The sequence below is a fragment of the Acomys russatus genome, chromosome 31 (assembly GCF_903995435.1).
Source record: "Acomys russatus chromosome 31, mAcoRus1.1, whole genome shotgun sequence".
NCBI classification, from domain to species: Eukaryota; Metazoa; Chordata; class Mammalia; order Rodentia; family Muridae; genus Acomys; species Acomys russatus.
The window spans coordinates 3,669,945-3,692,246 of NC_067167.1; the positions used below are offsets into that span (position 1 = coordinate 3,669,945).

The following is a 22,302-nucleotide window of genomic DNA, read 5'->3' on the forward strand; positions in this document are numbered from 1 at the left end:
AGGCCAGCAGGAGAGTCTCATCCTCAGCTGTGCAAGGACTGCAGGTGGAGCCAGCGTGGTGCCTCTGGGGCAGCTTAGCATTTGGCTGGAGTGTTACAGTGCACCATCACAGCCTGCTCTCTCTGTGTGCCTTTGAGGACAGGCTTCCTACTCTGCTATGTTCCCTGTGGCCTCAGGAGTTGGGTGCATGCCTCCCAGTATAGCCACCAAGAACTGCGCATGATGTACTTAGACTCATCTGCTGAGGGGCTTAGCTGCAGGCCCTGGGCCCAGTGTCATGCCCTAATGCTGACATGGCAGAGAGGCAGGGAAGGCTCTGGAAGGCTCTTTGCCGTCTCCATCATAACATTCCTAGGCCACAGCTGGCCCAGCCCTGGAGCTCAAGGACATTATCTTTAAGAGTGCAGATGAAGGGGAGCTGGAAGGTTGGGGTTGTTAGCACTGCCTGAGCAGGAAGGGCTAGGCTGTTAGCGAGGATGCCCCAGCGTCTTGTGTGTGTGCATGGAACAAAGGAGAGGGGCCATCACCAATCCGTTTCTCCACCCAGTACAGCCTTCAACCTTTGGCAAACCATGTGCTCCTGGGATGTTACTGGGTGGCATTGCGTGTGTCTATTCCCTACTGGGTGTCAGAAGAGGCTGTGGGACCTTACCTCAGGGTGGGCTGTGCATTCTAGTACAGTCTAGTGCTGGGAAACAAGGTTCTGAATTGCCTAGTCATTAGCTAAGATCTGTGGCTGCACTGCCCAGAGTGCGGGCTGGGGTGCAGTGACACCACCCTTAGCAGACAGCTATGGGTACTGAAGGGGAGGGTCAGGGCCCCACGGATGGAAAGCTGGCCAGTGGGGACAAATGACTGGAGGACCTGCGAGGTTTGTCTGTGCTCCTCCTTCACTCTGGCTGTGTGGCCACTGTCTGAACAGACTTAGCAGCTGGTTCAGGAGAGGGCCCATCAAGTCATGGAAATCGCAGGAACAATGGCTGGTTTTGAGTTCACTTTCTGAAGACCTGCTTAATCCAGAGCTTTGGAGAAGTGGTCACAGCAGGGCCCTGGGCACCACACCCGCCCAGCCCTAAGGTGCCTACAGCTGACCACAAGGTATCAAGGCAAAGGGTCCCACCAGCCAGCTGAGTGGGGGGCTCTGCTGCAGCCTGTCCAGCAGCACCTCCAGTCCCTGCCATGCCTGGACAACCCCAGCACCACTCTGGGCCAGTTCCTCTGTCTGCAGCTCGCCGATGCCTGCTGAGGACACGAGGCCATACAGCTTGCAGAGGCTGTGCCGTGCCCGCCCTGCCTGCTGCTGCACCTCTGGCAGGCCCTGCAGGCTGGCTGCCAGGCCACTGTAAGCTGAATGGAGCTGGTGGGCAAGGGTGCACAGCCTGTCGTGATCCACAGAAGCCTGCATCTGCAGAAGAGGAGAAAGGTAAGCAGGGGTGGACCACATGCCAGGGGCACTGGGAAGGGGGGCCCATGCCACACGCACCTCATGGGCACCAGCATCCTCCACCATGGTGCGCATGCTCTGGTCACAGCACAGCTGCCCATCTGGAGCCTCCATGGCCATGTCCATCTAGAAGAAGAACGGCGGGAGAAAGGTGGGTGACCACAGTAGGGGTGGGGACACTCCGCTATGCCTGGATCTTGAATCTAAACCTCCTCCATATGTGGTGCGGCCAAAACAAATTCCCCATGGGGGCATCTAAAAGGTCAGATGGCGGTCCCTCTGTGTCCACTCGTCTCCCACCCCACTGCTGCCCTCTGTATATCCACACAGACTCCTTTCTGTCCCTGCCCACTCACCCCAGGGATCGGCTGCCTTACACCCCACCATGCCTCCGCCTGTCTTTTCCATATTCCCTCACTGTCCACTTAGGAGACAGAGGGCTGTGTGACCAGGGAGGGGGTGGGCAGATGACAGGGATGCCACCAAGCACTCGGAATGTCAGGCGTCTCTGTCTGTGATGTCCAGCATAACCCTGGAGATGGGACACTGGGCAAAGAACCCCTGCTAAAGCCCCATCACTCTTACCACCTTTCCTTAGGGTCACAGATGCTAGCCACACACCCACCTTTCCTTAGGGTCACAGATGCTAGCCACACACCCACCTTTCCTTAGGGTCACAGATGCTAGCCACACACCCACCTTTCCTTAGGGTCACAGATGCTAGCCACACACCCAGCTTTCCTTAGGGTCACAGATGCTAGCCACACACCCACCTTTCCTTAGGGTCACAGATGCTAGCCACACACCCAGCTTTCCTTTAGGGTAACAGATGCTAGCCACACACCCAGCTTTCCTTTAGGGTCACAGATGCTAGCCACACACCCACCTTTCCTTAGGGTCACAGATGCTAGCCACACACCCACCTTTCCTTAGGGTCACAGATGCTAGCCACACACCCACCTTTCCTTAGGGTCACAGATGCTAGCCACACACCCACCTTTCCTTAGGGTCACAGATGCTAGCCACACACCCACCTTTCCTTAGGGTCACAGATGCTAGCCACACACCCACCTTTCCTTTAGGGTCACAGATGCTAGCCACACACCCACCTTTCCTTAGGGTCACAGATGCTAGCCACACACCCAGCTTTCCTTTAGGGTCACAGATGCTAGCCACACACCCAGCTTTCCTTTAGGGTCACAGATGCTAGCCACACACCCAGCTTTCCTTTAGGGTCACAGATGTTAGCCCACACACCCAGCTTTCCTTTGGGTCACAAGATGTTAGCCACACACCCAGCTTTCCTTTAGGGTCACAGATGCTAGCCACACACCCAGCTTTCCTTTAGGGTCACAGATGTTAGCCACACACCCAGCTTTCCTTTAGGGTCACAGATGCTAGCCACACACCCAGCTTTCCTTTAGGGTCACAGATGCTAGCCACACACCCAGCTTTCCTTTAGGGTCACAGATGTTAGCCACACACCCAGCTTTCCTTTAGGGTCACAGATGTTAGCCACACACCCAGCTTTCCTTTAGGGTCACAGATGCTAGCCACACACCCAGCTGCCTAGATGAAGTCTGTGCATCCATGCCTCAGTTCCCTCTGCATGCAGGTGGCTTAGCGCACTAGACACTTGGCTGGTGACCAGTTGGAGGTGTCCAGAGTGGGGATCAGAGATGTTCTTACCACCTGGAAGGCCTCCTGGAGCTGGGCCAGCACAGCCCTGGCTTGAAACTGGTTGTGCTGTATGTGGCTCAGCGCATGTTCAAAAGCCCGCTGGCGGAAGCTGGGAGCCAGGTCACCCAAGCGGAGGAAGTAGCTTTTCCCATCAGCAGAGACCACCCGGGGCCCTGACTCTGAGGCCGCCAGCTGAGCTGCAAGAAGGCAGTGAGACTCAGTCTGAAAGGTGCCTAGAGCAATCCACAGGGGGGATGGGGTTTCACCAAAGCCCAGGCCCAGGGGACTTGTGATAGGGAGGGGCATGCACTCACCTTGTTCCTCAGCTGTCATGGGCTGGAAGATGTCCCCCAGCCCCTCCAACTCATCACGAAGTACAGCAAAGCCTGTGGCAGCCAGCTGACCACACTCCTCCAGAGACCTGGTAGCTGCATGGACAGATGAAGCCACACCAGATAGAAGGCCTTTGGTGGCAGGTATGGGTTCTGTGACAAGTCCCAGGTCATGTGTGTCTGAGAGGCTGCTGATCTCAAAGGACAGGGACTCTGCTGAAGTCAGGGTAGCCTGTTCCACCCCTTGGTTGGTGGCTCTGTAACTGCTAGGCTCATGAACCATGGTGGGCTGAGAGCCAGAGAGCGAACTTGGGACAGTGTGAACACCTGTGTAGTTGGCATTGGTGGCCACATTAGCTGCCTGAGACAACATGGTAGCCTGTGTGTCTCTGCTGGGGTCCACAGCTTTATGAATGATACCTTTAGCCATGTTCATGGCCCCAGTGACCCCAGCACAGACGATATCATTCGTACCTGTCAACACGCTCTTAGTGGTGTCCAGGCCTGTCTGCGCAGTCCCTCTGGCCATGTCCATGACACCTGAGAGACCGGCCAATATTGTAGTCTTGGTGCCTGTGATGGCTGCTTTTGAAGTGTCCAGGCCCCCATGGGCAGCCCCTTTGGCCACAGTCATTGCTTCTGCAACTCCAGCGCATACAGTGTCCTTTGTGCCCATCAGCACCCTCTGGCTGGTGTCCAGGCCTGTCTGCACTGTCCCTTTGGCCACATTCATAGCCCCTGTGAGTCCTGTGGCCACCGTGTCCTTGGTGCCTGTGAGCACAGCTTTGGTGGTGTCCAGGCCTCCCTGGGCAGCCCCTTTGGCCATGTTAATGGCTCCTGTGGCCCCAGCACAAACAGTGTCTTTCGTGCCCATCAGCACACTCTTGCTGGTGCCCAGGCCTCCCTGGATGGTGCCCTTGGCCACATTTACTGCACCAGTCACTCCAGCGCACACAGTGTCTTTCGTGCCTGTCAGCACCCTCTGGCTGGTGTCCAGGCCTGTCTGCACTGTCCCCTTGGCCACGTTCATGGCCCCTGTGAGTCCTGTGGCCACCGTGTCCTTGGTGCCCAAGAGCACAACCTTGGTGGTGTCCAATCCTCCCTGAGCAGCCCCTTTGGCCATGTTAATGGCTCCTGTGGCCCCAGCACAAACGGTGTCTTTTGTGCCCATCAGAACACTCTTGCTGGTGTCCAGACCTCCCTGGACAGCCCCTTTGGCCACATTCACAGCCCCTGTGAGTCCTGTGGTCACTGTGTCCTTGGTGCCCATGACCACAGACTTGGTGGTCTCCAGGCCTCCCTGGACAGCCCCTTTGGCCACATTCACGGCCCCTGTGAGTCCTGTCGTCACTGTGTCCTTGGTGCCCAAGAGCACAGCTTTGGTGGTGTCCAATCCTCCCTGGGCAGTCACTTTGGCCACGTTAATGGCTCCGGTGGCCCCGGCACAAACAGTGTCTTTCGTGCCCATTAGCACATTCCTGCTCGTGTCCAGGCCTGTCTGCACTGTCCCCTTAGCCACGTTCACGGCCCCTGTGAGTCCTGTGGTCACTGTGTCCTTGGTGCCTGTGAGCACAGCTTTGGTTGTGTCCAGGCCTCCCTGGGCAGCCCCTTTGGCCATGTTAATGGCTCCTGTGGCCCCAGCACAAACAGTGTCTTTCGTGCCCATCAACACACTCTTGCTGGTGTCCAGGCCTCCCTGGATGGTGCCCTTTGTCACATTCATAGCCCCTGTGAGTCCTGTGGTCACTGTGTCCTTGGTGCCCATAAGCACAGACTTGGTGGTGTCCAGTCCTCCCTGGGCAGCGTTTTTGGCCACATTAATGGCTCCGGTGGCCCCGGCACAAACAGTGTCTTTCGTACCCATCAGCACCCTCTGGCTGGTGTCCAGGCCTGTCTGCACTGTCCCTTTGGCCACATTCATAGCCCCTGTGAGTCCTGTGGTCACTGTGTCCTTGGTGCCTGTGAGCACAGCTTTGGTTGTATCCAGGCCTCCCTGGGCAGCCCCTTTGGCCATGTTAATGGCTCCTGTGGCCCCAGCACAAACGGTGTCTTTCGTGCCCATCAGCACACTCTTGCTGGTGTCCAGGCCTCCCTGGATGGTGCCCTTGGCCACATTTACTGCACCAGTGACTCCAGCACACACAGTGTCTTTCGTGCCCGTCAGCACCCTCTGGCTGGTGTCCAGGCCTGTCTGCACTGTCCCCTTGGCCACGTTCATGGCCCCTGTGAGTCCTGTGGCCACTGTGTCCTTGGTGCCCAGGAGCACAGACTTGGTGGTGTCCAGGCCGCCCTGGGTAGCCCCTTTGGCCATGTTAATGGCTCCTGTGGCCCCAGCACAAACAGTGTCTTTCGTGCCCATCAGCACACTCTTGCTGGTGTCCAGACCTCCCTGGACAGCCCCTTTGGCCACATTCACGGCCCCTGTGAGTCCTGTGGCCACCGTGTCCTTGGTGCCCGTGAGCACAGCTTTCGTTGTATCCAGGCCTCCCTGGGCAGCCCCTTTGGCCATGTTAATGGCTCCTGTGGCCCCAGCACAAACAGTGTCTTTCGTGCCCATCAGCACACTCTTGCTGGTGTCCAGGCCTCCCTGGATGGTGCCCTTGGCCACATTTACTGCACCAGTCACTCCAGCACATACAGTGTCTTTCGTGCCTGTCAGCACCCTCTGGCTGGTGTCCAGGCCTGTCTGCACTGTCCCCTTGGCCGCATTCACAGCCCCTGTGAGTCCTGTGGTCACCGTGTCCTTGGTGCCTAATAGCACAGCTTTGGTGGTGTCCAGTCCTCCCTGGGCAGCCCCTTTGGCTACATTAATGGCTCCTGTGGCCCCAGCACAAACAGTGTCTTTCGTGCCCATCAGCACACTCTTGCTGGTGTCCAGGCCTCCCTGGATGGTGCCCTTCGCCACATTCATAGCCCCTGTGAGTCCTGTGGTCACTGTGTCCTTGGTGCCCATAAGCACAGATTTGGTGGTGTCCAGTCCTCCCTGGGCAGCGTTTTTGGCCACATTAATGGCTCCGGTGGCCCCAGCACAAACAGTGTCTTTTGTGCCCATCAGCACCCTCTGGCTGGTGTCCAGGCCTGTCTGCACTGTCCCTTTGGCCACATTCATAGCCCCTGTGAGTCCTGTGGTCACTGTGTCCTTGGTGCCCAAGAGCACAGCTTTGGTGGTGTCCAGGCCTCCCTGGGCAGCCCCTTTGGCCACATTAATGGCACCTGTGGCCCCAGCACAAACAGTGTCTTTCGTGCCCATCAGCACACTCTTGCTGGTGTCCAGGCCTCCCTGGATGGTGCCCTTGGCCACATTTACTGCACCAGTAACTCCAGCACACACAGTGTCTTTCGTGCCCGTCAGCACCCTCTGGCTGGTGTCCAGGCCTGTCTGCACTGTCCCTTTGGCCACGTTCATGGCCCCTGTGAGTCCTGTGGCCACCGTGTCCTTGGTGCCCAGGAGCACAGACTTGGTGGTGTCCAGGCCGCCCTGGGTAGCCCCTTTGGCCATGTTAATGGCTCCTGTGGCCCCAGCACAAACAGTGTCTTTTGTGCCCATCAACACACTCTTGCTGGTGTCCAGACCTCCCTGGACAGCCCCTTTGGCCACATTCACGGCCCCTGTGAGTCCTGTGGCCACCGTGTCCTTGGTGCCTGTGAGCACAGCTTTGGTTGTATCCAGGCCTCCCTGGGCAGCCCCTTTGGCTACGTTAATGGCTCCTGTGGCCCCAGCACAAACAGTGTCTTTCGTGCCCATCAGTACACTCTTGCTGGTGTCCAGGCCTCCCTGGATGGTGCCCTTGGCCACATTTACTGCACCAGTCACTCCAGCGCATACAGTGTCTTTCGTGCCTGTCAGCACCCTCTGGCTGGTGTCCAGGCCTGTCTGCACTGTCCCCTTGGCCACATTCACAGCCCCTGTGAGTCCTGTGGTCACCGTGTCCTTGGTGCCCATGACCACAGACTTGGTGGTGTCCAGGCCTGTCTGAAGTGTCCCTTTAGCCATGTTTGCAGCTCCCATAAGTCCTGTCGTCACCGTGTCCTTTGTGTTGGTAAGGACAGTCTTTGAAGTGTCCAGACCTCCCTTGACAAGACCTTTGGTCATATCAAATGTTCCCATGACACCTCCAGACACTGCCTCCTTAGTGCCCACAAGGGCTGACTGGGTGGCACCCAGGCCACCCTGGACCATTCCTTTTGCAGCGTCCATAATGCCAGCCACCCCAGAGGAGAAGGCATCTTTGCTGTTGGTCGCACTGAAGCGTCCCACGTTCTTGTCCCCATCTGTTGTCTAATGAGGAAGGGCACAGGTCAGCACCTCACAAAAATCCTTCTAAGGTGGACTATGCTGCCCATACCCTCTGCATTCAGGGTTCCGGGTCCCTTCACACCTACCCCAGCCAAACACCCTAGTGTCATCTAGCTGCCAGTAATGTCTGGCACATCCCCCAAAACTCTGCACTCCATCCCACCAAAATGGCTCATTCTAGCTGGGCATGTGATCATCCCAGCACTTATGAAGCTGAGGCAGGAGGATTGCCACAAGTTCAAGGGCTGTCTGGGCTATAGTGTGAGACCCTGTCTCAAACAACAAGAACCAAAGCTCACGTTGACAGAGACCCCCTTCAGTGTCCACTGGGCTGTGGCACATCTCAAACCTTTGCCAAGGGTCCACAGGGTCAGAGAACTCTTGTCACTTGCTTGTTTGATAAAGGATCTCGTGTAGCCCATAGTTCACTGTGTAGCCAAGGAGAACTTGCTGGGATGAAGATGTGTTGCCACTAAGTGGCTCCTGCTAGATGGGTCTGCCCCAGGGGCCTGGGCATACCTGCAGCTCCTAGAGCTGCCCCAGGTTGCGTGCCTCAGGGTCTGTCCCATTGGCCTGAGTGCCCTCTGTGCTTTCTGCAGTGACCTGGGCTTGAACTCCCAGCTCTGTGGGAAAGATTAAGCTTTGTCACAGGTGGGATCAGTCTTGGTGGGCTTTACCCTTGGGGCACCCCATGAATACCTTGTGACAGACTGAGTAGAGCCATCCTGGGCCTGGAATTCAGGAAGCAGACCTGGGAACCCCAACTGGGCTATTGTTTTTCTAATTGACCCTCAATGGGAGAAGGAGACCGCCCTTCCCACGTGTCTCAGGTAGGTGGGGAGGAGAGAACAACAGGTTCAGCCTGGGCTTGGGTGCGTGAGGAGCAGCAAACAGGCCGGACCAGCACGCAGGCCAGAGAGACCTAAGGACCCGAGCCGTGGAACGGATACCGGAAGGTTCACTCTTGTCCCTTTAACCTTTTTTCCTTCTTGTGTAAGCTAGTTGGGTTGTATAATAAAGTTTAATTGTTAAAAAACAGAGCCAACATCTGGCGCCCAACAGTGTCTGTCCCATTGGCCTGAGTGCCCACTGTGCTTTCTGCAGTGACCTGGGCTTGAACTCCCAGCTCTTCTCTGCACTTGTGTGATATAAGGCACATGTGGTGTCTCCCCTCCCACAAGCCTACAGCCTACCTAGAAAACAGACCCCCGCCTATGGGAGCTGGTGCTGTAGCTCAGGGTGGAGCTGCCTTTATAGTTCCCTGGGTTTCATTCCCAGCAGCCCATAAACCAGAGGCCCACACGCCTGTCAACCCTCTTCAGTGTCAGCCTCAGCTACATAACGGAGTACAGGCCAACCTGGGTTACCTGAGACCCTGTTTCAGATTATAAACAAAGAAAGACCTTCCTTCAAGGTCAGGAGGGTGAACGAAAGGTATTTTGTGGATGCTTAATTGCTGCCAGCATAGAGGCACTAGCCCTGGCTGCCAGTGATATGATTTGATTTGAGTCTACAGTGTGTGGCCCCACCTTTGCTAGCCCTCTGAAATTTTTGGTCTGGGTTGTGCTTGAAAGTGGGGTCTTCTGCCTTGGAGAACTGCAGCTGCCATGTGGTGTTGTGGGGCACAGTTCCTATGTCCTCAAGGGGCAGGCAGGGGAGGGCTAATGGTTAAATGCTGAGCACAGAGCCTCATATAGGATTGCTGAGAGCTTGTGCCCATTTCCCAGATGTGAAGACTGAGTCCTGGGGTGGCAACCCCACCCCATAGAAGGAACTTGAACCTCCCAGACAACGCCCAGGTTTCCTGTCCAGGGTCTTCCAACCCGCCTCACCTGTTCAGAAGGCCGAAGCAGCCCTGCGGTACCTCTTGCCATCTGCTGCGGGTCAGTGCTGGCTGCAGAGACAGAGCCAGGCGGGAGTAAGGGGCAGACCTCCACCCAGAGCCTATTGTGTTGTGCAATGACCAGGCCTGGCCGTAAAGGACAGGAATGTCCCAGCCAGTCGCAGGCCAGGGACAGCAGGAGGTGGCATCCACAAGTGGGAGCCAGGCCCAGCTTCCCCTCCCCTTCCGTCCCCCCTGCCAAGAGTGGCCCTGTGACTCAGGGCCCTGCAGCTGGCCTCTGGGAGGACTTTCTGTGCTGAACTCTAGGTGCTGGACACCCACTCTATACCCTTGGGACCCATAGATCCTGCAGTGGTTAAGTGGTGCCACCCTGCCCCTGCCACAGCCACCAGCTGCCTGTCTCACATGTGTGGCCTTTTCAAGGCAGGTGGTAGCCTGCTGCAGGCACCTCAGCTGAGCCCCAGGACATCATGTGACCCCAGGGCAGCTGCTGACCATCTCTGAGTATCCTTGATAAGCTCAGATGAGTGCAGCACCCAGCCTTGTATCCAGTGCAGAGAGAAAAGGGGCCATGGCAGGGTTTAAATGCCCTCTTCTCATGCCTGTATTGCCCAGTATCTGTGCCTCAGATTCCCCATCTAGCAAGATAACACAGACACAAGGTCACCAGGATTTCTGCAGTTCCTTGCTGGGCAGTCCCTGTGCCCAGCCACTCGGTCACCATCACCTCCCTTGTGCCACCTACCTGGAGATAGGGGAACAGTAGGCCCCGTGGGGTCTGCTGCTGGCTCCGCGTCCTTCGTGGAGCTGTGAGTGTGGGACACCAGGTTCCTGGCAGAGCTGAAGCCAGGCAGGGACCCGAAGAAACTGCTCAGGGTCTGCGTGAAGTGAATAGGGCAGCATGAGTGCATACTGGAGCCACCTTCCCACGGTCCTTAGTGGAGTGGGCCTCTGTTCTCTTACCTTGCCTTTGGATTTGGGGGGACCCCTGCTCCCATCTCCTGAAGTTGACATGATGGCAGCCTGCGGGGCTAGAATAGGGCAGAAAGTGCCACATGGTGAGGGGCCCTCTTGTCCCACCCCCAGCCCAGGCTCCACAGGCACTCCCCTCTTTACTCACCTGGAGGCGGCTGCCACTGAGTGACGCAGCTGGACTCACCTGGACCGTACACAGTGCCTCAGAACAGAGCAGCTGCTGGCAGCACCTCGGCTCCCAGTTCCCAGGCCTTATAGGGTCTGGGGAGAGTGCTGGCTCAGCCGGCCCAGGCAGGCGGCCAGAGAGCTGGGGAGGGGGGAGTGTCACATGCCTGCCCGCCTGGGCCAGTGTGGACCCGGCCCAGCACCTTTCCCCTGCTTCCCTGCCACAGGCCAAGCCGCCTCTGCTCATGGTGTCCGCCCGCAGGCCAGTGACTCACGGGCCAGCTGTGCTCCCTACTTTTCTGATATGGGACACCTGACCAAGCACCACTCTGGGTCTCAGTTTACCCCTCTAGACTCCTTCTCGCCTCCTCCCACTCCGTCCCTGGCTGCCAGGCTGTCTACTCCAGTCACAGGGGAGCCTTTGCCCAGGCCACACCCTACCCCTGCCGCTCCACCTTCCTCTAGAGTCCCACACAGCCGTACCTCTGTCGTGCTGTCCTGGCACACATCAGACACTTAGGAAACATGTGTCTAAATGCAGACAACTAAAGGTTCATGTGAGTTTGAAATGAGGTCATACGTGATCAGTAGTCACTCAACAGCACTACCTTAATCTGCTAGTCCCCCAGAGAAGAGTGTGTGTGTCCTGTAGAGATGCCTGTAATCGCAGCACTTGGGAGGCAGAGGCAGGTGGATTGATGTGAGTTCAAGGCCAGCCTGGTCTACAAATTGAGTCTAGGCCAACCAAGGCTACACAGAGAAACCCTGTCTCAAAAAACTAAAAAATAAAAAATAAAAAAGAACCCAACCTTGGTGGGCTTGGCCAAACCAGTGTGTGTTGGGAAAGCATCCTGGGCCTGGGGCCCCTGAACTCACGGTATGCCAAATGGGCTGTCGGTGGAGTGACTGAGCAAAGTGAGTACCACTACCCCCTGAGCTCTGTCCTAGGCTTATACCCCTGGAACAGGGATCCCAACTTCAATAATAGGGCAACTAACTCTGGTGCTGAGCTAGGGGAAGAGGTTCCAGGCATGGGGTGCTGGTGCCGCCTGGTTTCCTTGGAAACTTGGTTGTGTTGGGTCATAGTCTGGAACAAAAGAGGATTCCCCCAGCTATTGCTCCCAAGGGTATCAGGGACAGGGGGAAGAGAGCATGGGGCAGGAACATTGCAATTGGCTCCCTTTTGTGCCGCCAGCTCCCACCTGCCCCCAACAATCCTCAGGGTTCCCTGGAGGAGGGCTGTGCTTGTTCCGAAACGCTCTTCTGAGCACTAAGGAGCTTTGGGGTTTCTAGAAGTGCCCAGAAAGACCATCCAGTCCAGGCTCCAGAAAAGCCAGCGGCCGCCTGACTTCACCATGCTGGACAGCACTTTCTCAACATCCCAGCAGCCAGACGGGTGGCCAAGAATGCGGTAAGAGGCCAGGAGGGCCCCATGGGACCCACCCTGGCTTTTGCCCTGCGTCAGTGTCCCACAGCCCCTCCCCAATGCAGCTGTCTCCTGCAGGTCCAGTGAGGGGGGAGAAGAGAAGCCACCCTGTGGCACCCCCACCCCCTCCCCACCCCTTCCCTCTTAGGCTCCCAAAAGGTTTCAAGAGCTGGTGTATAATAGAGTAAGCATGGCTTCCACTCATGGGCACTGAGGAGGGCGAGGGTTAACCTAAGCTGCTCCATACAGCTCGGTAAGAAGTGTGCTCTATCTGAACACTGGCTCAGAACTGTCCCCCACTTCCCTAAAGTCCCACTCTGAAACACCCCCTGCCCCCAGACACCCAAGTTCCGAGACCCACTTCAGACCATACCAAACACATTTATTCTGGGCCACAAACAGCAAAGCAATTGGGTCTCTGGCCCAGCAGGGCTGGCTGGACATCTTGGAGGTTTGCCAGCCAAAAACATTTGACTTGAGAAGGTCCGAGTGCCCAGGTGGATACTGTGGGCACCACGTCTTCCTCACAGCCACCTTTTTCTTTCTTTCTTTCTTTCTTGAAATGGTTTTGATAAGGCTGCTCAAGCTGGTCTGAAACTCAGAATCCTCCTGCCTCAGCCTCTGCGTTTCAACTTTGGGGGTGGGGACGGGATCATAGGTGAAGAAGAGTCTCCTCTGAGGGGCTGAAAGTAGCCTACTGGGGTCAACTTAGACCTCAAAGTCATCTTGTAGCAGGGAAGGAAGCAGAAGCCCTGGCCTAGGTAAGTGTTGGCATGTGACCACCAGAGGACAGTAGGGGCCCCAGTGGTCAGAAGTCCAGCTCTGGCATCAGTGTGTGCTTGACGCGAGGCTCGGCCTCTCCTGCTCCTGGATCTGCATGCTCAGCCTCCCAGGCCCTCTTCTGGGCTGGCCAGTCCATGTGTGCCCAGCGGGGGTCCGGGTCGCCCACCACCTCATCCACACAAGTGGCCAGGTCCACCAGGGGCTCCGACCGCTCCACCAGGATTGGTGCAAAGGGCCCCACAAGCCAGGGCAGTGGCAGAGCCCGCAGGACCAAGTCCAGTAGCTCATCCACAGAGGCATGTGCCCGGGCCACGCTGCCCCGGCCCTCAGCCAGAGCAGTGGGTGCCACGTCCCCAAGGCAGCGTGCATCAGCGAAGGCGGCCTGCAGGGCGTCAACGCTGCGCTGTACCTCAGCCACTTTGGCCTGGGCACCGGGTGGCAGGCCCCGTACACAGCCTGCAAGGGCATCCACTGCACTCTGCAGCTCCACGGTCAGGCTGCGAGACAGGGCCAGCGTCTCCAGCTCCACCTGCAAGGGCAGGCCTAAGTTTCCCCATGCGTCTAACAGGAGTCTTGGCCTGCCTCAGTTTCACCATGAAATCTAATGTGAGGGCCTTAGCTTGCCTCAGTTTCCACTGTGAACACAGTAATTTGACCTAAATTTCCCACATGGACACCTAACAGGATTGGCATGCCTCAGTTTCCCTCATGGACACCTGACTGACCTGGTGACTGAGAGCACCACAGCCCGGCTTGCGGCACACAAGGTCCCTGTTCCAGGCCCAAGGTGGGTCCTGCCTTCCCCGTGGCTCCTTACCTGGTTGTGGCTGCACCCATTCTCCGGCCATGGGTTCGAGCCCCCCCACAGCTCCTGCACCTTTGGGGGATGGGCAGTGGGGGTGAGGCTCACCCCACTCTGCATACAGTGGATCTGTGGGATGGGAACACAGGGAGTCAGGCTGGAGGGAGGTCGTGAGCCTGCAGCAGGCCTCAGCAACTTTTAGCGAGCAGTCTGGATGCAGCCCGCCTTCTTGCCCCTTCTCCCATCTGCTCCCCTTGACACTCTGTCGCAGCCCTGTCCCATGGGTCCCTCTGCCCTGTCCAGTGTGGAGTCCTCTCCTCATCTCCCACCTGAAGGTAAAGACATATAGTGTGCTAATCCATGCAATAGAATAGTATTCAGCCAGGAAAAGGGAGGAAACTAACAACTACTCTACTGCATGTGGCCCCTGAAACAAGGCTCAGTGGGAGACAAGGCAGGACACACAGTGCATATCAGGACAGTGCTCCAGCCTCACACCCAGAGACAGGGAGAGGGTGGGGAAGGGTGCTGGTCGGAGATGGAACTAGTATTGAACAGGTTTAGAGCCTCCATGTACAGAGATGATGGGAGGAGGGACAGCTGTGCGGCTTCCTGAGTGCTGGGGTGACAGGCCTGCACAACCATGTGCCAGTGACCCACAGAGCAGGTGTTTGAAAACAAGGAGAAAGATAGTGCAAGATCTTGTTGCTCCATACAGCTGGTAAAGCATGCAGCACAGAGAACTTTCTCAATCAGCATTTAGTAACCAGACTATGTACAAAGTGTACCCTGTCTGCTGCTGTGGGCAGGCAGTGGACAGGCCAGCCAAGGCGTACAGTAGGTGCTCAACAGCCATGTGTGAGGAGAGCTGGGGTATGGCTCAGTGCTGAGCACCTTCCCAGCATGTGTGAAGTCCCAGTCCCATCCCAGTACTGGGAATGGGGAGAATCTGGAAGCTTCCGACACACAGGAAACTAAAGGCCACCTGGGTGAAGGATGTGAAAAGGCTTAGGCCACACTACAAACTGAATGGGCATAAAATACAGTATATATGTGCTGTGGAATACTATTCAGCCAGGAAAAGGAGGGAAACTTTTTTTTTTTGAGACAGGGTTTCTCTGTGTAGCCTTGGCTGTCCTGGACTAGCTTTGTAGACCAGGCTGGCCTCGAACTCACAGAGATCCGCCTGCCTCTGCCTCCCGAGTGCTGGGATTAAAGGCGTGCGCCACCACGTCAGGCAAGGAGGGAAACTCTTAACACCTGCTCCCATGTGAGTGCTAAAGCACACACTTTGGGGGGCATTCCTACTTCTAGAAGGTCCCAGACAAAAGCCCTGGGGCAGGGTAGAGCCTAGTGTGAGGTAGTGGGGGCAGGGTGAGAGGGGACAGGTGAAGGAGGACAGAGACCGTGCTCATGGGCACTCTCTGGTATCCCCCGTGGGGAGGACCATCTGGGCCAGGTGAGGGCAGAACCATGTGTGTGCAGATGGGGTGGGTGTGGACGGATACACGGAAGTGGGGGAGCAGAGGGCGGGGGAGAGAAGCAGGTGGACTGAGTAAGGGATTTGGAGACAGAGGCCACAGTTAGCCACATGGTAGAAAAGCAGAAGAGGGAACCTCTCCCACACAAACGGCCTCAGCTGTGAAGGCTGAAGTGTGGTCTGCGACCTAGGGTGACACTTCCAGATGGGGACAGGGAATGGGGTCTCTTCCTCCCCTCTGTAGACTCAGATCCCTGAGAGCCCCGCCCTCACCCCAGGGAGCGCCCCGCCCATACACACCCAGAGAGAGCCCCGCCCACACACCCAGGGAGAGCCCCGCCTATTCACACCCAGAGAGAGCCCCGCCCATACACATCCAGGGAGAGCCCCGCCCACACACCCAGGGAGAGTCCCGCCCTCACCCCAGGGAGAGCCCCGCCCACACCCCCAGGGAAAGCCCTGCCCTCACCCCGGGAGAGCCCGCCCACACACCCAGGGAGAGCCCCGCCCATACACATCCAGGGAGAGCCCCGCCCACACCCCAGGGAGAGCCCCGCCCATACACATCCAGGGAGAGCCCCGCCCACACCCCAGGGAGAGCCCCGCCCATACACATCCAGGGAGAGCCCCGCCCACACCCCAGGGAGAGCCCTGCCCTCACCCCAGGGAGACCCCAGCCTGATCAATGACAAGAACAAGTTATTCACCACTTCCAGGGTTTCCTGCAGCTGGGCCAGAGTGTCCTGGGTGCGGTGTTTGCTCTGCCTCAGTTTCCCCAAAGAGTGCTGATAGGCCAAATGGCGGAGGCGTGCGGACAGAGATCCCAGACGCACAAAGTAGCCCTGTTGCCGCCTCTGCTCCTCCACAGAGCCCACTTCTGGACCCTCGGCCTCAGCTGCCAGGGCCGCTAAGGACAAGGACACCAGGAAGTCGGCATGGATGTGGCCTACACCTCTACTTCTATCCCTGCAGCGCCCAGATCCCCACTTGTATAACGTCAACCCCCTTTAACCTTCCCCAAACCCTATGACCTGTTATGTAATTTTGTTACTTTGTTTTGAGACATGTAGCCTCCAACTCACTACATAGCTGAGGCTGACCTTGAACTTCTGAACATCTGGCCTCTACCTCTGAGTGCTGGGGGTGACAGACATGTGGGGGTTTATGGGTTACTGGAGATGGGACCCAGGGCTTTGTGCATGCTAGGCAACCCTAGCACCTACACTCTACAGAAGAGTAAGATTTATTTATTTGTTTATTATGTATACACTGTTCTGTCTTCATGTTCACCTGCAGGCCAGAAGAGGGCATCAGATCTCATTATAGATGGGTGTGAGCCACCATGTCGTTACCGGGACTTGAACTTAGGACCTTTGGAAGAGCACCCAGTGCCCCTAACTGAGCCATCTCTCCAGGAATCCCACCTCCACACACACGTGTTTTAAAGTGGAAATATCTAACCGGGCATTGTGGCGCATGCCTTTAATCCCAGCACTCGGGAGACAGAGGCAGGCATGAGTTCAAGGCCAGCCTGGTCTACAACAGTCTAGGGCAGTCAGGGCTACACAGAGAAGCCCTGTCTCATAAAACCTACAAACAAAACAAATTTTAAAAACTGAAATAACTTAGTATGCCAGAAGCAGACCTGACCCAGGATTCAGACCCAGGTCTGATTCTACCAAACAGCCTCTTAAAAATTAGATCATAAGGGACTGGAGAGATGGCTCAATGGTTAAGGGCACTGTCTGCTTTTCCAAAGGTCCTGAGTTCAATTTCCAGCAATCACATGTGGCTCACAACCATCTATAATGAGAGCTGGTAATGTCTTCTGGCATACAAGCGTACATGCAGGCAAAACACTGTATACATAATAAATAAAGAAAAAGTCATTTAAAAAAAATTAGAGGCTGGGCGTGGTGGCACACGCCTTTAATCCCAGCACTCAGGAGGCAGAGGCAGGCGGATCGCTGTGAGTTCAAGGCCAGCCTGGTCTACAAAGTGAGTCCAGGATGGCCAAGGCTACACAGAGAAACCCTGTCTCGAAAAACCAAAAAAACATTAGATCATAGCCAGGCCAGGTGGTGCACATCTGTCATTCCGGCACTCAGGAAGCAGAGGCAGGAGGATGGCCTTGAGTTCAGGACGAGCCTGAGCTGAGTGAAACAGCGGCAACAAATTACATGAAATGAATCAACACATTCACAAGTCTAACAGCAGTTTCCAAGGCCACCAGTTTGAGACTGGTTTGTCACACACAAGGGTTGGGATGTCTGACTTTGCAGGGCACAGAGTGGAGGGAGAGATCTGACCTGGGTTTGAATGCCAGGTTTTCCTGTGCTGCTCTGTGCTGTGCTGTGCTGTGCTGTCCTGTGCTGTGCTGTGCTGTGCTGTGCTGTGCTGTGCTGTGCTGTGCTGTGCTGTGCTGTGCTGCTGTGTGCTGTGCTGTGCTGTGCTGTGCTGTGCTGTGCTGTGCTGTGCTGTGCTGTGCTGTGCAGTGCTGTGCTGTGCTGTGCTGTGCTGTGCTGTGCTGTGCTGTGCTGTGCTGTGCTGTGCTGTGCTGTGCTGTGCTGTGCTGTGCTGTGCAGTGCTGCTTGCTGTGCTGTGCTGTGCTGGTGCTGTGCTGTGCTGTGCTGTCTTCGTGCAGTGCTGTGGCTGTGCTGTGCAGTGCTTCTCTGTGCTGTGCAGTGCTGTGCTGTGGCTGTCCTGTTCTGTGCAGAGTGCTGGTGGCTGTGCTGTCCTGTGCTGTGGCTGTGCTGTGCTGTGCTGTCTGTGCTTGTGCTTTGCTGTGCTTGGTGCTGTGCTGTCCTGTGCTGTCCTGTGCTGTGGCAGTGCTGTGCATGTGCTGTCCACTGTGGCTGTGCTGGGCAGTGGCTGTGGCTGTGCTGTCCTGTGCTGTGCTGTGCTGTGCTGTTCTGTCCTGTGCTGTGCTGTCCTGTGCTGTGCTGTGCTGTGCTGTCCTGTGCTGTCCTGTGCTGTGCAGTGCTGTGCTGTGCTGTGCTGTAATGTGCTGTGCAGTGCTGTGCTGTGCAGTGCTGTGCTGTGCTGTGCTGTCCTGTGCTGTGCAGTGCTGTGCTGTGCTGTGCTGTCCTGTGCTGTGCAGTCCTGTGCTGTGCTGTGCTGTCCTGTGCTGTGCTGTGCTGTGCTGTGCAGTGCTGTGCTGTGCTGTGCTGTGCTGTGCTGTGCTGTGCTGTGCTGTGCTGTGCAGTGCTGTGCTGTGCTGTGCTGTGCTGTGCTGTGCTGTGCTGTGCTGTGCTGTGCAGTGCTGTGCTGTGCTGTCCTGTGCTGTGCAGTGCTGTGCTGTGCAGTGCTGTGCTGTGCTGTGCAGTGCTGTGCTGTGCTGTGCAGTGCTGTGCTGTGCTGTGCTGTCCTGTGCTGTGCTGTGCAGTGCTGTGCTGTCCTGTGCTGTGCAGTGCTGTGCTGTGCAGTGCTGTGCTGTCCTGTGCTGTGCAGTGCTGTGCTGTGCAGTGCTGTGCTGTGCTGTGCTGTGCTGTGCTGTGCTGTGCTGTCCTGTGCTGTGTTGTGCTGTGCTGTGCTGTGCAGTGCTGTGCTGTCCTGTGCTGTGTTGTGCTGTGCTGTGCTGTGCAGTGCTGTGCTGTCCTGTGCTGTGCAGTGCTGTGCTGTGCAGTGCTGTGCTGTGCTGTGCAGTGCTGTGCAGTGCTGTGCTGTCCTGTGCTGTGTTGTGCTGTGCTGTGCTGTGCAGTGCTGTGCTGTCCTGTGCAGTGCTGTACTGTGCTGTGCTGTGTGCTGTGCTGTGCAGTGCTGTGCTGTGCTGTGCAGTGCTGTGCTGTGCTGTGTGCTGTGCTGTGCTGTGCAGTGCTGTGCTGTGCAGTGCTGTGCTGTGCAGTGCTGTGCTGTGTGCTGTGCAGCCTCAGGCAAACCCTAGCCAGAACTCTGATCAATACCTAGCTCGTCCTCGGTCATGGGCAGGAAGTGGTCCACCAGCTCCTCTGACTTGCCCAGCACCATGTCCATGGCTTGGCTCATGGAACGCCTCAGCTCCCCACTCCAACGCCGTCCCTTCTGGGCCAGATCCACCACGCCCGTGATGCTATTGGCCACTGCATCCTTGGCTGAGGTCACCACCTACGGGAAGGGCATCACTGAACACTGTGGGCTTGTGGCTCCATTTACACCTAACATAGTCCTTGGAGCAGAGATCCCCAAGACCTCTGGACCTCTTCTTAGTTCTGTGCCTCAGTTTCCCTTCATTAAATAGGCGGCCCTCAAGCCCTTTCCCTCTGGCTGGCCTGGGACCAACCTCCCACGTTCTCCCCCTCCCTCACTCTTCACCCTGGGGCGCCCTGAGGCCAGGCCATCTCTAGTACCATGTCCGAAGGCTGCTGCAGGAAGGGCAGCTTTTCTTCCAACTTGTCCAGTCCCCTACAGGCAAGATCATTCACTGTGGCCACTGAAGAGAAAGGGAGAGTGATGGCACATGTGATCAGCTAAGGTAGGAGGGACATGACAGTGGAGGTGAGACCGCAGGGGACCTGTGGCATTCCAGCTAGGTTCAGAGTCTTGGGAACAACAGAAAAGCTGGTGGACTGGCAGGGACCCTCTTATTCAGTCACACAGTCAGCCAAGGGTCTCTTATCCCCTGGTTAGGTGGGAGCCCTGAGCCAGTGAACAAAGACAAAAAAGAAAGGGCAGACAGGACAGAATTAGGGACCATGAGGGGAGCCAAGAAGGGATTTAGGAGCTGGGCAGTGGTGGCGCACGTCTTTAATCCCAGCACTCAGGAGGCAGAGGCAGGTGGAGCTCTGTGAGTTTGAGGCCAGCCTGGCATACAAATGGAGTCCAAAGCTACACAGAGAAACCCTGTGTCGGAAAACAAAAACAAAAACCAAACAAACAAACAAAAAAAGCGGGGGGTGGGGGTGGGGGCAGGATTTAGGCTCACTACATGTGGATTTGATTCCACCACCAAACAAACCGTTAACCAGGTATGGTAGTACACATCCATCAACCCAGCATTCAGGATGCTGAGGCAGGAGAATTGCTGAGCATACCAGGCCCACCTGGGCCTCAGAACAAAACCCTGACTCAGAAAAATGAAAACAAAAACAGAAAGAAGGAGCCCGGTGTGGTGGTGCACGCCTTTAATCCCAGCACTCGGGAGGCAGAGGCAGGCGGATTGCTGTGAGTTCGAGGCCAGCCTGGTCTACAAAGTGAGTCCAGGACAGCCAAGGCTACACAGAGAAACCCTGTCTCGAAAAACCAAAAAAAAAAAAAAAAAAAAGAAGAGGGAAGAGGGGTGCACCTGTGAATGGGCCAGGGAGGGACACATGGTTGGGGTGGGGGTGGGGACTCACACTGGGGCTGCAGGTGCTCCAGCAGCGGCTGTGCATGGTCCAGGGCGCAGGTGGTCACGCTACACACACAGTGCTCAGCGAGGCGACAGGCAGAGCCCAGCAGAGGGTGCCTGTCCTTGGCCGAGTTGTAAGCACCAGACACAGCTGTGCATGTGGCCCTGACCAGGGGTAAGGCCACCACTCGCTTCACCACGTTCTACGGGGAAACAGTGACATCAGGGCGCAGCCACACCCCTTGTCCCTTCTCTGGGCCAGGTTGGGGGACAGAAAGCAGGTTGCCGGGCCATTGGCTGCAACACACACCCTGCGCACAGAACAACAGGGCAAAGGTCAGATCCTCCGGATGAGAATGCTCTGTTGGGGACCAGCTGTGTGATGACTCCCAGGAGAGATACTTGACTGCCTCAGTTTCTCCACAGGTTTTAAGTGAGTGACGAATAGCCTGGGTTTGGTGCCATCACTGTAGTGACTGAGGTGGGTGACACATCACATGGAGCTATGAAAAGGGACTGGGCCTTGGTCACGTAGGAGCCCAGCCCCCTACCCCTTCACCCCCTGCTGCGGTCACTCTCCCAGCCCCTCACCTGCTGGCCCAGTTCCCCCAGGCTGGATCCAGGGTCCTGAGCTGTCTCATCATCCAACAGCCTGAGGGCATAGGACACAAAGAGGAAGGGAACCCCTGAGAGTGAGTCCTGAGGGGTATCCTGAGGTGCACAGGCAAGGCATGCACAAAGCCCTACACACAGAAAATACATAATGAAAACTTTATGGCTTTGTGGGGTGAGAGGCATGGGTTCTGGGTCCTTGGGGGAACAAAGATAAGTTCAAATTTCATCATTACCTACTATGTGGCCCTTTGCTGGTGTCTTCACCTCTCTGGTCCATTTCCACCAGGGACAGACCTGCACTCCAGCCCCACTTGCAGAGGTCGAGACAGCAGCCTCAGAATCAGGTCCCTTTGACCGGCAGAGAAATTGAGGCTCAAGTCGCATGTGGAACTCCGAGGTCACCCTCAGCTGTCCAGAGTGACAGGGCCGCTGACCTCAGGGCTCACATCGGCCCTGCGCGTCCCCACCATGGCGGTCCCACTGTCCTCTGCGCCTGGGCCCCGCCCAACTGGGTCCTGGACCCGGGCCCACTGGGCCAAGGGTCCTGCCACCTGCTGCGCCTATGGCTCCGCGCACGCGCGCACGCGTACCTGCCCAGTCACCGCCGCCGGGAAGGTTCCGCGCCCCCCCCCCCCGACCCCTACCCCTTGCGCCCTCACCTGGGTCCAGAGCTCAGACCTTGTAGGTGTCCCATGCGCCCCCATCTGAGTCAGCCCGCGGCTCTTATGGCAGGTCTGGGGTGGGGCCTCTGTGTGCGGGCCAATGAGGCGCAGGGGGTGTGTCTGGGTCCCCCGACAAGGTGCCCTGGTTGCTATAGCGACCCGGAGACACTGGTGTCTAGGTCAAGTCACCATTGCTGACCTCGGAGTATGGCGGAGGACTTTCTTATTCTTATTCCTCTCCCGCCTCCACCCACCCATGCTTGTTTTGTTTTGAATCAGTCTCACTCTAGCTCAGGCTTGACTGGAACTCACTCTGTAGCCCAGGATAGGCTCCAACTAACTACATAGTGAAAGATGACCTTGAACTCACCACCCAGTGGCTAAGAATGACCCATCGTGCTGGGCTAGCTCTACCCCCTGAGACCCACCCCAGCCCAGCTTCCTGCTTTATTATTAATTATTATTATTATTATTATTATTATTATTATTATTA

At 56.7% G+C, this 22,302-nt stretch overlaps 2 protein-coding genes across 2 annotated transcripts; both read right to left on the bottom strand.

The window, feature by feature from the left end:
- Positions 1-624: 624 nt before the first annotated feature.
- Positions 625-10,852, bottom strand: Plin4 (perilipin 4). The gene is made up of 12 exons (XM_051172864.1): positions 10,717-10,852; positions 10,560-10,627; positions 10,342-10,474; positions 9,586-9,647; positions 6,022-7,735; positions 5,581-5,922; positions 4,654-5,481; positions 3,931-4,554; positions 3,439-3,552; positions 3,134-3,321; positions 1,484-1,570; positions 625-1,405 (listed from the first exon to the last, which is right to left on the bottom strand). Exons 2-12 carry the CDS (start codon positions 10,608-10,610, stop codon positions 1,082-1,084), a joined length of 4,467 nt encoding a protein of 1,488 aa, XP_051028821.1. The 5' UTR covers positions 10,611-10,627; positions 10,717-10,852; the 3' UTR covers positions 625-1,081.
- A 1,884-nt stretch (positions 10,853-12,736) lies between these two features.
- On the bottom strand, positions 12,737-21,672 carry Plin5 (perilipin 5). The gene is made up of 7 exons (XM_051139615.1): positions 21,124-21,672; positions 20,540-20,735; positions 19,553-19,635; positions 19,130-19,310; positions 15,935-16,134; positions 13,763-13,876; positions 12,737-13,474 (listed from the first exon to the last, which is right to left on the bottom strand). The coding sequence occupies exons 1-7, from the start codon at positions 21,328-21,330 to the stop codon at positions 12,971-12,973; spliced, it is 1,485 nt and encodes a 494-aa protein (XP_050995572.1). The 5' UTR covers positions 21,331-21,672; the 3' UTR covers positions 12,737-12,970.
- Between the last annotated feature and the right edge of the window lie 630 nt (positions 21,673-22,302).

Coding starts and splice junctions, on each gene's coding strand:
- Plin4 (XM_051172864.1), bottom strand. CDS start 10,610: ATGTCAACTTCAGGAGATGGGAGCAGGGGTCCCCCCAAATCCAAAGGC. Junction 4,555..4,653: donor CAAAGGGGCTGTCCAGGGAG/GTCTGGACACCA, acceptor CTGCTCAGGGAG/GATTGGACACCACCAAGGTT. Junction 3,322..3,438: donor CATGACAGCTGAGGAACAAG/GTGAGTGCATGC, acceptor GCCTTCTTGCAG/CTCAGCTGGCGGCCTCAGAG.
- Plin5 (XM_051139615.1), bottom strand. CDS start 21,330: ATGCCTCTCACCCCACAAAGCCATAAAGTTTTCATTATGTATTTTCTG. Junction 19,311..19,552: donor TGCAGCAGCCTTCGGACATG/GTACTAGAGATG, acceptor CCCTTCCCGTAG/GTGGTGACCTCAGCCAAGGA. Junction 16,135..19,129: donor CATGACCGAGGACGAGCTAG/GTATTGATCAGA, acceptor CCTTGTCCTTAG/CGGCCCTGGCAGCTGAGGCC.